We start from the raw sequence: 19693 nt of genomic DNA, 5'->3' as shown, positions 1-19693 counted from the left end.
CTAAGTATCATCACTTCATTCCATGACAATATGAAAGGCACAATTCAGCATAGCGGCGCCTCACCAGACCCCTTTCCTATCCTGAGTGATGTGAACCAGGGCTGTGTTCTCGCACCTACACTGTTTGGGATTTTCTTCTCCCTGCTGCTCTCATGCGCGTTCAAGTCTTCAGAACAAGAAATTTTCCTCCACACAAGATCAGGTGGCAGGTTGTTCAATCTTGCCCGTCTAAAAGTGAAGACCAAAGTACAGAAAGTCCTCATCAGGGAACTCCTCTTTGCTGACGATGCTGCATTAACATCTCACACTGAAGAGTGTCTGCAGAGTCTCATTGACAGGTTTGCGGCTGCCTGCAACGAATTTGGCCTAACTATCAGCCTCAAGAAAACGAACATCATGGGGCAGGACGTCAGAAATGCTCCATCCATCAATATCAGCGACCACGCTCTGGAAGTGGTTCAAGAGTTCACGTACCTAGGCTCAACTATCACCAGTAACCTGTCTCTCGATGCAGAAATCAACAAGCGCATGGGAAAGGCTTCCACTGCTATGTCCAGACTGGCCAAGAGAGTGTGGGAAAATGGCGCACTGACGCGGAACACAAAGGTCCGAGCGTATCAAGCCTGTGTCCTCAGTACCTTGCTCTACGGCAGCAAGGCCTGGACAACGTATGTCAGCCAAGAGCGACGTCTCAATTCATTCCATCTTCGCTGCCTCCGGAAAATCCTTGGCATCAGGTGGCAGGACCACATCTCCAACACAGAAGTCCTTGATGCAGCCAACATCCCCAGCTTATACACCCTACTGAGTCAGCGGCGCTTGAGATGGCTTGGCCATGTGAGCCGCATGGAAGATGGCAGGATCCCCAAGGACACATTGTACAGCGAGTTCGCCACTGGTATCAGACCTACCGGCCGTCCATGTCTCCGCTTTAAAGACGTCTGCAAACGCGACATGAAGTCTTGTAACATTGATCACAAGTCGTGGGAGTCAGTTGCCAGCAATCGCCAGAGCTGGCGGGCAGCCATAAAGGCGGGGCTAAAGTGTTGCGAGTCGAAGAGACTTAGCAGTTGGCAGGAAAAAAGACAGAAGCGCAAGGGGAGAGCCAACTGTGTAACAGCCCCGACAACCAGTTTTTTCTGCAGCACCTGTGGAAGAGTCTGTCTCTCTAATATTGGCCTTTATAGCCACTCCAGGCGCTGCTCCACAAACCACTGACCACCTCCAGGTGCTTACCCATTGTCTCCGGAGACAAGGAGGCCAAACAAGAAGAATTGTAATCTAGCACTACAGACAATTTGAATAATCTGTTTATTGTTGTTGATTGCTTTTATTGACTCTTTAAATTCTGTATTGCGCAGTATGTTTAGATTATGCAAGAATCTGTGAATAGTTAATATAAGAATTAGTTGTCTAATAAATCAACTGCTATGATCTTACAGTTCACTGTTTTTAAACTACTGTAAAACATTTTAACAACTTTCATAACCCTATGCATGAGGTTGGAAACTGTTGAGTATAATTTGTGGGTTACAGTGAGGAACAATGACTCATTGCCCTGCCACAGCAAAGTTTGGGCCAAAGAATGGCACCCACGGTTAGTTAGACTTGCCCTTGCCAATTTAATGTCAATGAGATATTGTGCTGTGAGTTGCTGGGAATGTGTGATGGAAACGGCATGGTGCCCTCTACAGGGCATGCGGGATCTGAGTGAACAGAACAAGCTACTCAACCAATCGGATTGAAGGATTTTGAAAGTACCAGTGCAATGACTGAGAACGAAGTGTAAGTTGGAATGCTGAATTCTGTGTTAAATCAGGCACAGATAGAAAAACGGGAAGGAAAAGAATGATTGGATTGAGAAAGAGAAAAAAGCGACTGAAAGAAAGTTAAAATACTTAATTTAACAAAAAAAATGCAACAATTTAAATCTGAAGGAATGAGATTTCAGACTTGCAGTAGTTAATTATCAATGCCGTTATGTTGTCTGCAAGTAATTAATACTTATCGCATCATTAAAAGGGTACTAAGACTTGAAAAGACCCGATTTAACTTTGTGGCGTGTTTACTTTATATCTACCGTGCAAGTGCAGGATCTTCACATTGCTCAATGCATTTGAGTGGGGAGCCAGACAGCGAGATACTTTTTTTCATGAATCTAACAGTAGAGCGTCGTATCTTTGATTTCCACATTTAATCACGCATCTGTCCTCAGCTGAGGTTGTTGTGCCATTAGCTCATAAATAACAATGAGCGCCATTAGTCTCGCTGTTATTTTGCACTATTATTCTTGCTGTTATTTTGATAGTTTTTGGGCTAGTGTGTTTTAGTGTCAGACAGAGATGAGATGCCCCTTTGAACCCAAACCCGTGCTTCTAATTTCTCCCACCCCTCTGTGCGTTAATCATCTTAATAAAAAACTACTTGGACGAGGCCATGGTTTTGATATTGATATAAAGACACCATTTATGATCATCTGTTTTATTTTAGTCATTGTGAAGCAATATTATTGCAATGGACAGATGGTACTGGAACGGAAACATTGATCTCTCTTGTAATATCTTTCTGTAATTAAAATGTAACTTTTTTTTTTAACTGTTTTAAGTTGGACCAAAGAACGTCGTGTGCTACTAGTAATGTCCAATGAACGTAAGAAATGGACAACTATACGTCCGCTGCCATCAAAGAAACCAATTCCACAACAATTTGATGTAAGTGTTTTGAATAATGTGTTTTGAATAATATAATCATTGTGTAAATGTGTGTTGTTCCAAATTGGGCCTCCTTTTGTGACTCTGTTTCTGTTTCAGTTGTGCATGCATATAGCGAAAGGAAAGAAATGTACATACATTGGGAACTGCTCATTTGCCCACAGTGTTGAGGAAAAAGACATGTGGACCTATATGAAAGACAGTAACAGTAAGTGCAGAAAGCTTTAGTGTCTTGGTTTGAACTGTAAAACCACTTTGAAACCTGTAGTCAAATAATTTGAATTGAATTTGAAATGATTGGGTTGTTCTTCATGCTAAGAAAAATCCTTCCCTTTGATTCTTAACACAGTTCTGCAATTCCCATTGAACCAAAGCCTATGCTTTCATTTAGGAAGCTAAAAGATAATTATTTCACTATAAAAGTGCATCTGAAGGTCTCAGCACAGAAACAGGCCCTTCGGCCCATCTTGTCTGTGCCGGCCATCAAGCACCCATCTATTTTAATCCCATTTTCCAGCACTTGGCCCGTAGCCTTGTATGCTATGGCATTTCAAGTGCACATCTAAATACTTCTTAAATGTTGTGAGGGTTCCTGCCTCTACCACCCCTTCAGCTAGTGTGTTCCAGATTCCAACCACCCTCTGGGTGAAAACCTTTTTCCTCAAATCCTCTCTAAACCTCCTGTCCCTTACTTTAAATCTATGCCCCCTGGTTATTGATTCCTCCGCTAAGGGAAAAAGTTTCTTCCTATTTATCCTATCAATGCCCCTCATAATTTTGCATACCTCAATCAGGTCCCCCCTCAGCCTTCTCTGCTCTAAGGAAAACAACCCTAGCCTATCCAGTCTTTCTTCATAGCTGAAATGCACCAGCCCAGGCAACATCCTGGTGAATTTCCTCTGCACCCTCTCCAGTGCAATCACATCCTTCCTACGGTGGGGTGACTAGAACTGTACACAGTACTCCAGCTGTGGCCCAACTAGCATTTTATACAACTAATATGGCTCGATGGGCTGAATAGCCTACTCCTGCTCCTATGTTTCCTAAGTACACATGGCATGTTGCTGTGCAGTGATGATGCACAATAATTTCTCATACATATAAGAATCAGAAATCTGGCTCAGCTGCAGGCCATTCATTCTGGTAATCATTAGGACAACAATGGCAGTATATTTAATTCTAATATTTTATTAGAACCTAATATATATTCTTTGGGAAGAAAAGTTGAAAGTTTAAAAGGTAAGATTTAAAAATATGATCTCAAAAGTTCTGTTAACTCATGGTTTGACATCTGAAATCAAAAAAAAAATAGACTTGTAGCTGACTTCCTTCATCATAATTGTATGTTCAAGTTTCTACAGTGGAGAGTCTTCCACAGATAGATTGTTCTCATTTTAAATACTGGGCAGGCTTGTTGGAATGTATAGTGTAAATTAAAGAATTGCACTACCATGTCACATCAATGCAGCCTAGATCTTTCAGTCTGAAATTGATCCATTCATTTTTGGTAAGTTGCTGCTTACTGTTGTTTATCCTTTGCATGGCTTGAGTTCCTTTTTCACTGCACTGTTTTAAATTAAATTTTGCTAGTCCTAGACATGGAACAATTGTATGAGATGTGGCTGAAGAGCCAGGAGCCAGAGAAAGAGGAAGCAGCTAATGCACCAAAGGAAAATGGCAAACAGATCCACATGCCAACTGACTATGCTGATCTTGTGGTAAGTGATTAATTGCAAGAGCTACTCTGTTGCTGATCAGATTTGAAATAAAACAGTTGTACTCCAGATTGTAAACTAGTCCACTTAGTTATGTGAGATCAGTCAATGACAGTAAGACAATATGCTCACAAGCAAGGTATAAGACTGTAAATGAAATTTAAATCCTTACAACCAACCAAGCTTCGAGAGAATGAGGTCTCTCAAGTTACAATTCTTGAGCTCAATCTTCCTGGGTTGAATCCAGATTCCCATTGCAGTACATTGTCTTTGTACCTCAGTTGCTTACATTGACACTTATTTTATATCAAGAATTGCTCTTAATTGAATGTTGACTTTCATTGCTACTCCCAGAATTAATGAATATGGAAAAAGTACTTATAAACATGTTGGAAGTGGAAAAACTTCCTATAAGCAATGATTAATAAACATTATATTTAATTGATTCTAGTTTTTCTGTCTTCATAATCAGAAATTAAAGAAAAATCTTTAGTATAAAAAGTTATTAGCAGGAATTTGCTGCAACCTATATGTATGTTCAACTAAGAAAGAAAACCTAAACTGCAGATGGATATAAACTGTAACATGTAGTGAGATTAATATCTGTATACAGTTGATAGTGGCAGACCTTGAAGGAAACTTGTGGCTCTTTTCTATTATGGAATGGCTTGTATTGGAAGTGTTTCTGAAAGTGAGTTGCCTCTGGTTGGGTACATAATCTCCCTGTTTATATTCAAAGGTCGAATCAGCAACAATGTGCACAATTAGCACAAAGTTACAAACCTGGTTGAGGCCTTTTTCTTTGACGTCAGAAGAAGGTCTGTACAGGCCCGTAGTGGTAAAAGAACATTGCTGGCCTGAGCAAGTGGGATGAAAGGTCAGCTCACTGTTACAACCGTTGACGTTACAAATACAAAATATGAAACCCTAGACCAATTTAAGGAATTACAGGACAAGATTTCACATTTTAGACTTATATTATAACAACTAAACGAAAGAAATCTCCATTATCTAATTGTACTTTGTAAGTAGCTGATACCCCAAATTACAAAGAAAGGTGTTTACTTATTAAAGTACTTGTAAATCTCACACTGCACTTATGCATTACACAGTCCTCTTTGGCAAAATCTTTGTGGTTCAAAGTCCCAAACTCCTCCCAGTTGCAATAGGATGAATCTCCTAGACCTTTTCAGAATTAATGTCCACTTTGCTCACTTCTCCGAGCACTTCTGACCTGGACGCATGTGAGTAAGGTGATTCGGGGTGATCCTTTTGGTCTTTTCCTTCTCTGCAAACTTCAACTTACAAAACAGGTTCATGTCTTCACAGCCTTTTGTTGTATCAGAGCAGGTGTTCTGTCTCTTCCCCCCACCCCCACCGACTCTCTCAAGGCCGCCACCGCTGATTGTCTTCCTTTCTTACAGCCTGCTCTCAGTTTGCCACCACTGGTCTCCTGTACTTGCAGCCTGTCTGCCTCCCAAAAATCTGCTAAGTTTATCTGAAATCAAACAGCAGTAGCTTATTGTCCTATTCCAATATGTGAAGTCCAGAAGTCAGGTTTCAGCTGAGCCACCTCACAGAATAATACAGTGCAGAAGAGGCCCTTCGGCCCATCAAGTCTGCACCAATGCATTAAAACACCTGACCTGTCTACCTAATCCCATTTGCCAGCACTTGGCCCATAGCCTTGTATGTTATGACGTGCCAAGTGCTCATCCAGGTACATTTTAAAGGATGTGAGGCAACCTGCCTCTACCACCATCCCAGGCAGGGCATTCCAGACCGTCACCACCCTCTGGGTAAAAAAAGTTCTTCCTTAAATCCCCCTTAAACCTCCCGCCCCTCACCTTAAACTTGTGACCCCTCGTAACTGACCCTTCAACTAAGGGGAACAGCTGCTCCCTATCCACCCTGTCCATGCCACTCATAATCTTGCACACCTCGATCAGGTCACCCCTCAGTCTTCTCTGCTCCAGTGAAAACAACCCAAGCCTATCCAACCTCTCTTCATAGCTTAAATGTTCCATCCCAGGCAACATCCTGGTGAATCGCCTCTGCACCCCCTCCAATGCAATCACATCCTTCCTATAATGTGGCGACCAGAATTGCACACAGTACCCCAGCTGTGGCCTTACCAAAGTTCTGTACAACTCCACCATGACCTCCCTGCTTTTGTAATCTATGCCTCGATTGATAAAGGCAAGTGTCCCATATGCCTTCTTCACCACCCTATTAACCTGCCCTTCTGCCTTCAGAGATCTATGGACAAACACGTCAAGATCCCTTTTTTCCTCAGAACTTCCCAGTGTCAAGCCATTCATTGACTACTTCCGTGTCACATTACTCCTTCCAAAGTGTATCACCTCACACTTTTCAGCGTTAAATTCCATCTGCCACTTTTCTGCCCATTTGACCATCCCGTCTATATCTTCCTGTAACCTAAGACACTCCACCTCACTGTTAACCGCTCGGCCAATCTTTGTGTCATCCGCGAACTTACTGATCCTACCCCCCACATAGTCATCTATGTCGTTTATATAAATGACTAATAGGGGACCCAGCACAGATCCCTGTGGTAGGCCACTGGACACTGGCTTCCAGTCACTCAAACAGCCGTCTGTCATCACTCTCTGTCTCCTACAGTTAAGCCCACTTTGAATCCACCTTATCAAGTTACCTTGCATCCCATGTGTATTTGCTTTCTTGATAAGTCTCCCATGTGGGACCTTGTCAAAGGCTTTGCTGAAATCCATGTAAACTACATCAACTGCACTACTTTCATCTACACACCTGGTCATATGCTCAAAAAATTCTGTCAAATTTGTTAGACATGACCTCCCTCTGACAAAGCCATGTCGACTATTCCTAATCAAATTTTGCCTCTCCAAGTGGTGATGGATTCTCTCCTTCAGAATTTTCTCCAATAGTTTCCCTACCACTGATGTGAGACTCACTGGTCTGTAGTTCTCTGGCTTATCTCTAAAACCTTTCTTAAATAGTGGGACCACATTAGCTGTTCTCCAGTCCTCTGGCACCTCCCCCATGGCCAGAGAGGAATTAAAAATTAGGGTCAGAGCCCCTGCAATCTCCACCTTTGCCTCCCACAGCATCCTGGGACACAAATCGTCCAGACCTGGAGATTTGTCCACTTTTAAGCCTTCCAAAACCTCCAATACCTTGTCACTCCCTCTGACAATTTGCTCAAGAACCTCACAGTCTCTCTCTCTAAGTTCCATATCTACATCCTCTTTCTCTTGGGTGAAGACAGATGTGAAGTATTCGTTCAACAACCTACCAATGTCCTCTGGCTCCACCCACAAATTTCCCCCTTGGTCCCTAATGGGTCCTACTCTTTCCCTGGTTATCCTCTTCCCATTGATATACTTATAGAATATCTTGGGATTTTCCCTACTTTTACCAGCCAGAGCTTTCTCATATCCTCTCTTTGCTCTCCTAATTGCTTTCTTAAACTCCATCCTACACTTTCTGTACTCCACTAATGCTTCCATTGATTTGCTCTCCTTGTATTTGCTAAAAGCCTATCTTTTCCTTCTCATCATACCCTGAATATTTCTGGTCATCCATGGTTCTCTGGGCTTGTTGCTCCTACCTATTACCCGAGAGGCAACATGTTGGGCCTGTACCCTCCCCAATTCCTTTTTGAATGCCCCCCACTGCTCTTCTGTAGATTTCCCGACAAGTAACTCTTTCCAGTCTACCTTGGCCAGATCCTGCCTTATTTTACTAAAATTCGCTCTTGCCTTATCCAAAACTTTTTTTTGCAACTTGTCTATTTCTTTGTCCTTAACAAGCTTAAATTGTACCATGTTGTGGTCGCTATCACCAAAATGCACCCCCCACCAACACATCAACCACCTGTCCGGCTTCATTCCCCAGAATTAGGTCCAGCACTGCACCCTCCCTTGTTGGATCCTCTACATATTGAGCTAAAAAGTTCTCCTGTATACATTTTAAGAACTCCACTCCATCTAAGCCCTTAACACGATGACTATCCCAATTAATGTTGGGAAAGTTGAAATCACCTAATATAATTACCCTATTATTTTTACACAATTCTGCAAATTGCGCACATATTTGCTCCTCAATTTCCCGCTGACTATCTGGGGGTCTATAATAAACACCTAGCAATGTGGCTGTCCCTTTTTTACTCCTAAACTCTACCCATATAGCTTCATTTGATGCCCCCTCCAAGATATCATCTCTCCTTACTGCAGTAACTGACTGCTTAACTAATATTGCAATGCCCCCTCCTCTTTTACGCCCTCCTCTGTCTCACCTGAAGATTCTCTATCCCGGGATATTGAGCTGCCAATCCTGCCCCTCCCTTAACCATGTCTCCGTGATGGCTACTATATCACAATTCCACGTGTCAATCATTGCCCTTAACTCATCCGTTTTACCTGCAATACTCCTGGCATTAAAGTCGAGGCCTTCCATCCTGATCTTACTCCCTTGAAACTTACTTCCACTGTATTCCCTCTGACTTGTTCGCTTTCCTGTGTTTAGCTGTGTCCCTATTCTGCTAGGAGTCTGCATCCCCTCCCCCTGCCAAATTAGTTTAAACTCCTCCCAACAGCACTAGCAAACCCGCCAGCAAGGATGTTAGTCCCCCTCTAGTTCAGATGTAGACCGTCCCACTAGAACAGGTCCCACCTTCCCCAGAAACGATCCCAGTGGTCCAGGAATCTAAAACCCTCCCTCCTGCACCAACTCTTAAGCCACGCATTCATCTGCTATTCTCCTATTTCTATACTCGCTAGCACGTGGCACTGGGAGTAATCCAGAGATTACAACCCGAGAGGTCCTGCTTTTTAGTCTACTGCCTAACTCCCTGAATTCTTGATGCAAGACCTCATCCCTCTTTCTACCTATGTCATTGGTACCAACATGTACCATGACCGCTACCTTACCCACCAGGACTTACTCACCAGTCAGCTGTGCTCTTTGGAAACTCTTGGCTCCCCTCACTCTGAGGACAGGTAGGAAATGAAAGGAGCTGATAGACTTCCATTGTTCCCAGGTGTTAACAGCTGCCTGTTACATTTGAATTCTCAATCATTGACCCCTTGTTTAGAATCTAAGTCTGGGAGGGTGAAACCCATTGTCCTTCAGATGTTACTCTGCCTCTCCCTTCAGGATGCCCTGCAGACGTTCAGTGACATCCCGGACCCTGGCACCAGGGAGGCAACACACCATCCTGGAGTCACGCTGACGGCCACAGTAGCGCCTTCTGTTCCCCTGACTATAGAATCCCCTATTACTATTGCTCTTCCTCTCTTTCCCCCTTCCTGTGCAGACAGGCTGCTTGTGGTGCCAGAAGCTTGGCTCTGTCTGCACTCCCTGGAGGAACCAGCCTCATCAGCCTCCAAAATGGAATACCGATTTGCAAGCGGGACCCCAGGGGACTCCTGAACTACCTGCCTGATTCTCTTTGACTGCCTGGTGGTCACCCATTCCCTTCCTTCCTCAAGTCCTTTCAGCTGCGGTGTGACCACCTCTCTATACGTGCTATCCACAATGCTCTCAGACTCGCGGATGCTCCACAGTGTTTCCAGCCACCGTTCCAGCTCTGAAACCCGAGCTTCCAGGAGCTGCATCTGGACACTCTTGCTGCACACATGCTGGTCCCGGGGACTGAAATGTTTCCGGATTCCCACATGCAGCAAGAAGAGCAAACCACGGCTTCAACCTCTCCTGCCATGACTAAACCCTTTAAATTTAAAACTTTAGAAGGTTATAATTTAAAAATTATAGTCAGTTGCCAGCATTCGCCAGAGCTGGCGGGCAGCCATAAAGACAGGGCTAAATTGTGGCGAGTCGAAGAGACTTAGTAGTTGGCAGGAAAAAAGACAGAGGCGCAAGGGGAGAGCCAACTGTGCAACAGCCCCAACAAACAAATTTCTCTGCAGCACCTGTGGAAGAGCCTGTCACTCCAGAATTGGCCTTTATAGCCACTCCAGGCGCTGCTTCACAAACCACTGACCACCTCCAGGCGCGTATCCATTGTCTCTCGAGATAAGGAGGCCCAAAAGAATTTAAAAAAACAACAAAGTCTTGCTAAAACAATGACTTACAATTCAATCCACTTTGAAAAATACCAACCAGGACTTACTCACCAGTCAGCTGTGCTCTTTGGAAACTATCGGCTCCCCTCACTCTGAGGACAGGTAGGAAATGAAAGGAGCTGATAGACTTCCTTTGTTCCCAGGTGTTAACAGCTGCCTGTTACATTTGAATTCTCAATCACTGACCCCTGTATCTGTAAGTCTGGGAGGGTGAAACCCATTGTTCTTCAGATGTTACCCCTGCAGTCTCTGTTTGAAAAAATGTATTTGATCTGTGTTCTCCACTGTCCTGATGATCAAGATTTCTGTCTTAGGAAGAGTCGATGTCAGGTTGCCTGACTTGTTGGACTCCATCTTAAACTTCAAATTTTTAAAACATAATCCATGTTACGAAGTCCAGCGTTCATAATACCACCCACAGCCATACCCAAGATGGTAGACAGGGTGGCAGGTGGTACCAGAGGAAGCCATTCAGCTTTGACAGCATCATTCTCCACTGAAATTCCTGCTCAAGGAACAATTCAATGTCTCCAATAGCTTAAAAGTTACATTTTGCAATATGTATACAAATAGTCATTTGGTAGTACAAAACTTGACTATTGCTGAAAATAGAGACATTTTTTCAAAGCTTTTCATCTTGCACTCATCAGGACAATCCGCATGAATACCAATGTAAGGGAAAGCAACAACTTTATACTGTATGAGAATCGAGTGCCGATTGGTTGGCAAGTGAACTCTGACTGGTAGAGGCGTTGCCATGGAGAATGCACCAGTTTACGGTGACGGACAGTTAACTGCCAAGCTTTGTTTGAAATTTAAACCAGGCAGCTTGACTCTGGTCAAGGCATTGCCCTGAGGAATGAACCAGCGAATGGCTGTCACTTACACTGACAACCAATTTAAGATTGTCAGTAGGGCTCGCAGTGCGCGTACTGGAAGATACATATATTAATATACAAGACCCTGTTCTTTGCAGACAGAAAGAACATGTATAAACACTGCACTTGTTTCAGCTAAACAAAATAAGTGACAGCCATTTCTAGCGTTGGCCTTTTTTTTTCATCCGTACAATGGGATTTTGAGATCTATTGCTTCTGTTCTGCTACAGCTGCTTAGCAGTTTTCATTAGTGTTCAGGCCTCCACACAGGAAATCATTAATAGGACTTTAAAAATCATTTGTATGGATTTTTATTCATATTTACTGTAGTACTTTTCTCCAGTAAAGGGGAAATACAGTGTAAATTACAGCTGTGCATTTTCTTTTCCTTTTGCCAATTTGTGTTTTTTTTTTAAATGGTGGACTGCTTTTAAAGGAAATTTCTGTTATCTTTCCTTTGAAGACTGGCTATCACTGTTGGTTGTGTGGGAAGAATTGTAACAGCGAGAAGCAGTGGCAGCAGCACATAACCTCAGAGAAACACAAAGAAAAAGTTTTTAGCTGTGAGGATGACCAAAACTGCTGGCAACATCGCTTTCCAACAGGACAGTTCAGTGTTTGTGAAATGTAAGGATCCATTTAATTCATGTTCTACGAACAAAATAATTTGGTTTTATTTGTAAAAGAGGTTTGTTTACATCATTTAGGTAAGAGATAACTATGCCAAAACCTTTAGTTCAATTATAGTGGTAGGTAGTAATAATCTGTACACAAACTCAAAAGTAGTACAGCATCTACCCTGTGTGTCTTTATAATTTACGTAGTTCACATGGACCACAGTAAAAGCCACCGTAAATTGTGCTATATGACATGAAAGAGCACTTGTGCTATCTCTCAATTTCTTGAGATTTTCATTTTTTTTTTCAACTATTAATATACTATGGATTTGTCTCCTTGATGAGGTGCAATTTTCCTTATTTGAGTAATTCTATGATCTTAATCTTTCTTTCATCACCTAAAGGTAACAAAACCTGCCAGCCCAGGAAGACCATCTTTTTTTGGTCTCATCACTAATCTTACAGTTAAAGATTTATTTCACAATCATGTCTGATAAATAGTATTAATCATTTTCTTATAGAATTATGAAAGTGCATTGCAATGGAGATAAAATATTAAAATGGCAAAGGCAACATTGATTCTTGAATTGTGGTACTAAAATGATGTTCATTTATAGTTCCTTAGCTGCCCAAGGACTTGACTCCCATTTACCCACCTTGTCCCCAAATTAGTATCATCTGTTGAGCTTGACCACATTGTATTAAGAGAATTATCCCATACAGCCTTAATTTGAAAAAGCTATTTTATCTATAACTTCGCATAAAAGTCTATTTCAAAGCGGTGTGTTTTGGAAGGAAAATACCAAATGGAATGTAATGAGTATTTATGTTAATTACAGGCATGAGAAAGATACCTGCACAGATGATGAGAATTGCCAATTTGCTCATAGTGAAGCAGAATTACAAGAATGGATGGATCGAAGAGAAGTTCTAAAACAGAAACTAGCCAAAGCCAGAAAAGACCATTTGATTGATCCAGATGACGACGACTTTGGAAAGTTTGATTTTTTGATTAAAGACTTAAATTAATATAATAACCATGGTATGTTATTTTCCAAAATGTGTTATTGGTAGACAGTCTCTCAATTGAAACCAAAAGGTGTATAAGCAGTAATTCTTCGAATTGTTCTCCTGCTTGACTTTCCTACAGTAATAATTACTATGGTCTTGTGAAAGTGGCATATAGTAGACGCAGGAGCACAGCAGTATTCTCTGCACTTTGAGATAACACAGGCTGCAGCCAACAGCGATGTTTGCTGAAAGTTGTAGCCTTGCTTCAAGATGACATGCAATTTTAAAAAATCATGGGGTATATTAAAGTGCAAGGACTTGAATATTTTTGTGATATTCTCAATAATGTCATAGGAATACATTTGAGCTACTTGAGACATGAGAAAAACTTTGGATTTCTATAAATGTGAGACTTGAAGGATACAGAATTTGCCAACCTTTGAGTATCCAAAGAAATCAGAAATAGCAGAGGAATAGGGATCAGTAATGTGGCAGATCAATTTGGATAGTTTGTAACCGTTCAGAGATGAGTTGCCATCATTGAATTTGTTAGAGCAATAGGATGCTTTTTTGATAACTTTTTTTTCTTCTAAGTAATAGTTTTTACGCAAAGTCACTCATCAGTATATAGGATGAATGGATTTAAATTTTACCAGTGTTTAACTATGTGCTCCTTTGTCGGTAACTGGGAAGCAGGTGTTAAAGAACAACATAAAATAATTTGATTATAAGATTCAAAAATATTATGTTTTTGTTATATATATTGCTTGCTATTTAAATGTTGATATCCTTAAAAATCACATGAATTGCCAGTTGGCAAAAATTATATGGACCAATATTGTCATTAATAAAAATATTTACATTACATATTGTTGGAGTGCATTATACCCAGTCAGTTGTATTGTAATGTCCATTTTATTTTTAAAAATTCTTTCATGGGATCTGGGCGTCACTGGCATCCCTAATTGCCCTTGACAACTAAGTGGCTTGCTAGGCCATTTCAGAGGGCAGTTAAGACTCAAGCACATTGCTGTGTGTCTGGAGTCGCATGTGGGCCAAATCAGGTAAGGACGGCAGATTTCCTTCCCTAAAGGACACAGGTGAACCAGATGGTTTTTTACGACAATTGATAGTTTAATGGTCACCATTACAGATGCTAGCTTTCAGTTCCACATTTGTATTAATTTATTGAATTTATAAATTTATTGAATTTAAATTCCACCAGCTGCTATGGTGGGATTTGAACCCGTGTCTCCAGGGCATGAGGCTGGGCCTCTGGATTACTAGTTCAGTGGCATTATCACTATGCCACTGTCTCTCCATAGTCGCCCCATTAATTGCTAGTAGATCTGTGTGAGCTTGTTCATAGTATATTTCAAAATACACTATGCTCTGTGGTCCTTATGTTGCTTGTTTTGCACATCTCTCCTCTTTCCTTCTGTCTTTGTATTGGTTCTTGGTCCTCTATCTGTACTTTTCTTTCTTTGATTCTTTGTCTTTTTTGGTTCTTTCTCTGTATTGATCTGTTTTGCATTCTGTGCCTCTCATCAACATCTTGGTTTATGCCCACTTTGGGCTATCCTCTCCCCATGACCCTGACCCCCTTTCTCCACTGGCTCACCACTGTCAAGTATCATGGTACTTTTAATATGTTGGTGATGGGGCAAAGTGAATGTGGAAACTTGGAAGCAATGGACCAAAAGGAAGAGGCTGTGGCATCAAAAAAAGACAGACAGGCATGCTTGGGGGAGGGAAGGACTGGAACTGGAGAGGCTGGCAGAAGCAGTGGTTTTTGAAGGAGTAGTACTATCATGTAGCACTGGGAGTAATAGACCTGGGAGAGCAATTTGCCACTTGGCATTGGAGTGCTGAAATGGCATGTAGTTTTACCTTGCTGGTTGAAAATATCCAGGCATAGCATGATGTAAATATCACACAAGTAAGTCTCAAATCTTTATATTAAAGATGGTGTTTTTTTAAAAAAAACTGGATGCAACATGTCCATCAGAATGAACAGTAACATTGGCTGTTTTCTTTTCACATTGCCGTAACTGAGCTTTCCATTCGTGCACTGGATTCTACATTGGTGGCTGTGTATAATGTGCAAAATATCAAGAGGCTAACCTACTTAATTTGATATTTGTTCCAATTACATGTCTAAAGAGATAAATGGTATTCACGATGCAACAACTTGAAATTTCAATATTTAATAACAGAAGCATTAATGACTAATCAGCTTGTAGAACCTGGACAACTTGGAGTCATAGAATCATTTACGGCACAGAAGGAGACCATTCGGCCCATCGAGTCCATGCCAGGTCTCCATGGGGCTATGCTGTCAGTCCCACTCCTGGCTCAATCCCCGTAGCCCTGAAAGTCTATTTCATTCAGATGGCCATCAGACTTCCTCTCGAAGTCATTGATCGTCTACGCTTCCACCACCCTTGTGGACAGCGAGTTCCAGGTCATTACTGCCCACTGCATTAAAAAAGTGCTTCCTCACATTCCCCCTGCATCTTTTGCCCAAAACTTTCAATCTGTGTCCTCTACCATTTGTTAATGGGAACAGCTTTTCCTTGTCTGACTTATCTAAACATGTCATAATCTTGTACACTTCTATTAAATCTCCCCTAATCTCCTTTGTTTTGAGAACAAACCCAGCCTTTCCAACCTAACCTTGTAACTAAAATCCTCCATCTCTGGAACCATCCTGGTAAATCTCCTCTGCACCCTCTCAAGGACCCTCACATTCTTCCTGTGGTGATCAGAACTGGATGCAATTCTCCAGCTGGGGCCTAACCAGAGCTTTATAGAGGTTCAGCATAACTTCCCCGCTTTTGTACTCAATGCCTCTATTTATGAAGCCCAAGATCCAATATGCTTTGCTAACCGCGCTCTCAATATATCCTGCCACTTTCAAAGATCTATGCACATGCACCCCCAGGTCCTTCTGTTCCTGCACACTCTTTAGAACTGTGCCATTAAGTATATATTGCCTCTCCCCATTCCTTCTGCCAAAATGCATCAACTCACACTTTCCAGCATTAAATTCCATCTGCCACCTCTCTGCCCATTCTGTCAGCCTATCTATATCCTGTTGCAGGTGGTTCATACCTTCCTCACTGCCGCACCTCAAGTTTGGTGTTGTCAGCAAATTTTGAGATTCTACTCTGTATTCATTTATATATAGCGAAAAAATCAGTGGCCCTAGGACTGATCCTTGGGGAACACCACTGTCCACGATCCTCCAGTCTGAAAAGCAACCATTTACTACGACTCACTGTTTTCTGTCCTTAAGACAATTTTTTTTATCCAACTGGACACTGACCCTTCTATTCAATGAGCTTCAATTTTCTTAACCAGCCTTTTATATGATACGTTATCAAATGCTTTCTTAAAACTCATATAAACAATATCCATCGTATTCCCTTCATCAGTGTTCTCTGTTCATCAAAAATTCAATTAGATTAGTCAAACATGATCTGCCTTTTACAAATCTATGCTGACTATCCCTAATTACCACGAACATCTCCAAGTGCCCATTGATATTGTTATGAAAGTGTTTCCATTTTTTAATATATTTTGAGGACTCGTCTATAAAAATTGTAGAAATTGATTTATTTGTAAGACTGAAGAGATTCCATGGATGCTTTTTTAAGAAAAGGTCACTGGAAGGACTTTGGGACTTTGTTTAAAAACACACTGACTGGAAGTCACAAGTCTTCAGCCAAGTAAATAGCAGAAGCTTTCAGATTAGATTAGATTAGATATACAGCACTGAAACAGGCCCTTCGGCCCACCGAGTCTGTGCCGACCATCAACCACCCATTTATACTAATCCTACACTAATTCCATATTCCTACCACATCCCCACCTGTCCCTAATATTTCCCTACCACCTACCTATACTAGGGGCAATTGCTAATGGTCAATTTACCTATCAACCTGCAAGTCTTTTGGAGGTGGGAGGAAACCGGAGCACCCGGAGGAAACCCACGCAGACACAGGGAGAACTTGCAAACTCCACACAGGCAGTACCCAGAATTGAACCCGGGTCGCTGGAGCTGTGAGGCTGCGGTGCTAACCACTGCGCCGCCCTGATAATATTTGAAAATAAAAGCCAAACACCTCAGATGCTGGAAATCTGAAACATAAACAAAAGTGCTGAAAATACTCAGCAGGTCTGGTAACATCTGTGGAGAAAGTAACAGAGTCAACGTTTCAGGTCTGTGACCTTTCATCGAACGCAACTTTAACTTTAACTCTATTTCTCCCTCCACAGATAATATTTCAAATGTAGCCTCACTAAATTTTTATAGATCTCTCCAATGTAACCTATTTACAATCTACATTAATGACTTAGACAAAGCTGACGGTGCAAAGCTAAGTGGGAAGGTAAGCTATGAGGAGGACACAAAGAGGCTTCAAAGAGATATAGACAGGTTAAGTGATTGGGCAATAAGGTGGTAGATGGAGTATAATGTGGGGACGTGTGAAGTTATGCAGTTTGACAAAGCACAATTTTTTTTTAAAAAGATGTGAAACTTCTGGACCATTGGGATCTCTTCAGGGACAGATGGGACCTGTACAAGAAGGACGGGTTGCATCTAAACTGGAGGGGCACAAATATCCTGGCTGCGAGGTTTCCTAGCGTCACTCGGGAGGGTTTAAACTAGTGTGGCGGGGGGTGGGAACCAGAGCAGTAGGACAGCAAGTGAAATAAATGAAGGAGAACTAGTAAATAAGGCCAATAAGACTAAGAGGAAGAGCAAGCAGGGAGATGTTGCGGAGAACAGCGGGACTGGTGGTCTGAAGTGCATTTGTTTCAATGCAAGAAGTATAACAGGTAAGGCAGATGAACTTAGAGCTTGGATTAGTACTTGGAACTATGATGTTGTTGCTATTACAGAGACTTGGTTGAGGGAAGGACAGGATTGGCAGCTAAATGTTCCAGATTTAGAAACTTCAGGCGGGATAGAGGGGGATGTAAAAGGGGTGGGGGAGTTGCATTACTGGTTAAGGAGAATATCACAGCTGAACTGCGGGAGGACACCTCGGAGGGGTCATGCAGCGAGGCAATATGGGTGGAGCTCAGGAATAGGAAGGGTGCAGTCACGATGTTGGGGGTTTACTACAGGCCTCCCAACAGCCAGCGGGAGGTAGAGGAGCAGATATGTAGACAGATTTTGGAAAGATGTAAAGGTAACAGGGTTGTAGTGGTGGGTGATTTTAACTTCCCCTATATTGACTGGGACTCACTTAGTGCTAGGGGCTTGGATGGGGCAGAATTTGTAAGGAGCATCCAGGAGGGCTTCTTGAAACAATACGTAGATAGTCCAACTAGGGATGGGGCCGTACTGGACCTGGTATTGGGGAATGAGCCTGGCCAGGTGGTCGAAGTTTCAGTAGGGGAGCATTTCAGGAACAGTGACCATAATTCCATAAGTTTTAAGGTACTTGTGGATAAGGATAAGAGTAGTCCTCGGGTGAAGGTGCTAAATTGGGGGAAGGCTAATTATAACAATATTAGGCAGGAGCTGAAGAATTTAGATTGGGGACGGCTGTTTGAGGGTAAATCAACATCTGACATGTGGGAGTCTTTCAAATATCAGTTGATTAGATTAGGGGAGTTGTTTACGGAGAAGTGTCATGTCGAGTTATGGTGGTCAAGAGTTGGTTTTATTTTGGATATTGTTTTGGTTCAGTTAGGGGTAAGCCTGCTAAGAGAGAAGCCACCAGCTTATCCTTTTTCCACTTCTTTGAGAAACCTTGAGAATCCAGTGTTCTATCTGAAACCCCTGATGCAGTGATTCTCCTGGAACGTCTGCCAGATGAATCCTCAACGTCACCTGAAAAGAACTGCTCCAAAAAGATCCCAGTGACAGCTGTCTATGCGTATTTGGAAGCCAGAATAAGGGACCACCTGGGATCATATCAATTCTTATCCTTTTCAAGAATTAACAAGTATTTGACCAAAGTTTTTTTTCTGCCTTTTTTTTTGTAAAGAGATCTTTGCAGAGGAAACTTCTTTATTTTTTTTTAACCAGTGTGCATGTGTGTTGGGTTAATTTAGAAGGGAACTTTCATATTTCAACCTGTGTGTTAATAAGCTTTGCATCTGTATTGAATGAGTCTTGTTTTATAATATAATTTTGTTGTTTAGTAAAGAAAACTTGGTGGATTTTATTCTGAAACTAAGATAGATAAAATATATAATTGGCTGTTTCGGTAACTGGGTAGAACATTTAAATATATGTTGTGGCCCATGGAGAGGTGGAACTAGAGAAAGACAGTGCACTCCTGCAGCCTCAGTCGTAACATATAATTGGGGACTAGTCCGGGATAACCCAAAGCTGACAATGTGCAATTGTAAGTGGGGTAATAATAATTGAAAAGGGGAAAAGGAAAACACTAGGTTTCTTGTGCATTAGAGTAAGGTTTACACTACCGGAATGGCTTTGTTAGTTGCTACGACCTTTCAGAAGAGGGAGGATTTATCCCTGAGTGATTTGCAAATCTTAAACAAGGCTAGGCTAAAAGTATTGGCAGAAAAGCTGGAGTTAGAGTTAAAACCAGGAGCTCAGAAAGCAGACATAATTGAGGTAATAGCACAGCATTTGAAATTGGAAGAAGGAAAAGGCAATCCAGATGGTAGTTCAGTTCAGTTAGCTAGAAT

General features: G+C 41.9%; 1 protein-coding gene across 6 annotated transcripts in view; it reads left to right on the top strand.

Moving 5' to 3' along the window:
* The window catches only part of zc3h7a (zinc finger CCCH-type containing 7A), a 122259-nt gene extending 108376 nt beyond the window's left edge, over positions 1–13883 (top strand). For 5 of the 6 annotated variants that reach the window (XM_068056425.1, XM_068056424.1, XM_068056423.1 and 2 more), the window contains exons 19-23: positions 2606–2711; positions 2811–2919; positions 4302–4429; positions 11854–12017; positions 12847–13883. In XM_068056425.1, coding sequence (XP_067912526.1) covers positions 2606–2711; positions 2811–2919; positions 4302–4429; positions 11854–12017; positions 12847–13036 — 697 coding nt within the window. In that variant the 3' untranslated portion in view covers positions 13037–13883. Of the gene's footprint in view, positions 1–2605; positions 2712–2810; positions 2920–4301; positions 4430–5165; positions 5304–11853; positions 12018–12846 lie in introns of those variants that run through there. The other variant, XM_068056428.1, reaches the window with a different exon arrangement.
* The last annotated feature ends 5810 nt before the right edge of the window (positions 13884–19693 follow it).

This window comes from Heterodontus francisci, chromosome 24 (assembly GCF_036365525.1).
Source record: "Heterodontus francisci isolate sHetFra1 chromosome 24, sHetFra1.hap1, whole genome shotgun sequence".
NCBI lineage: Eukaryota > Metazoa > Chordata > Chondrichthyes > Heterodontiformes > Heterodontidae > Heterodontus > Heterodontus francisci.
Note: the sequence above shows the minus strand (reverse complement) of the source record. Positions and strands in the feature narration are given on the sequence as shown.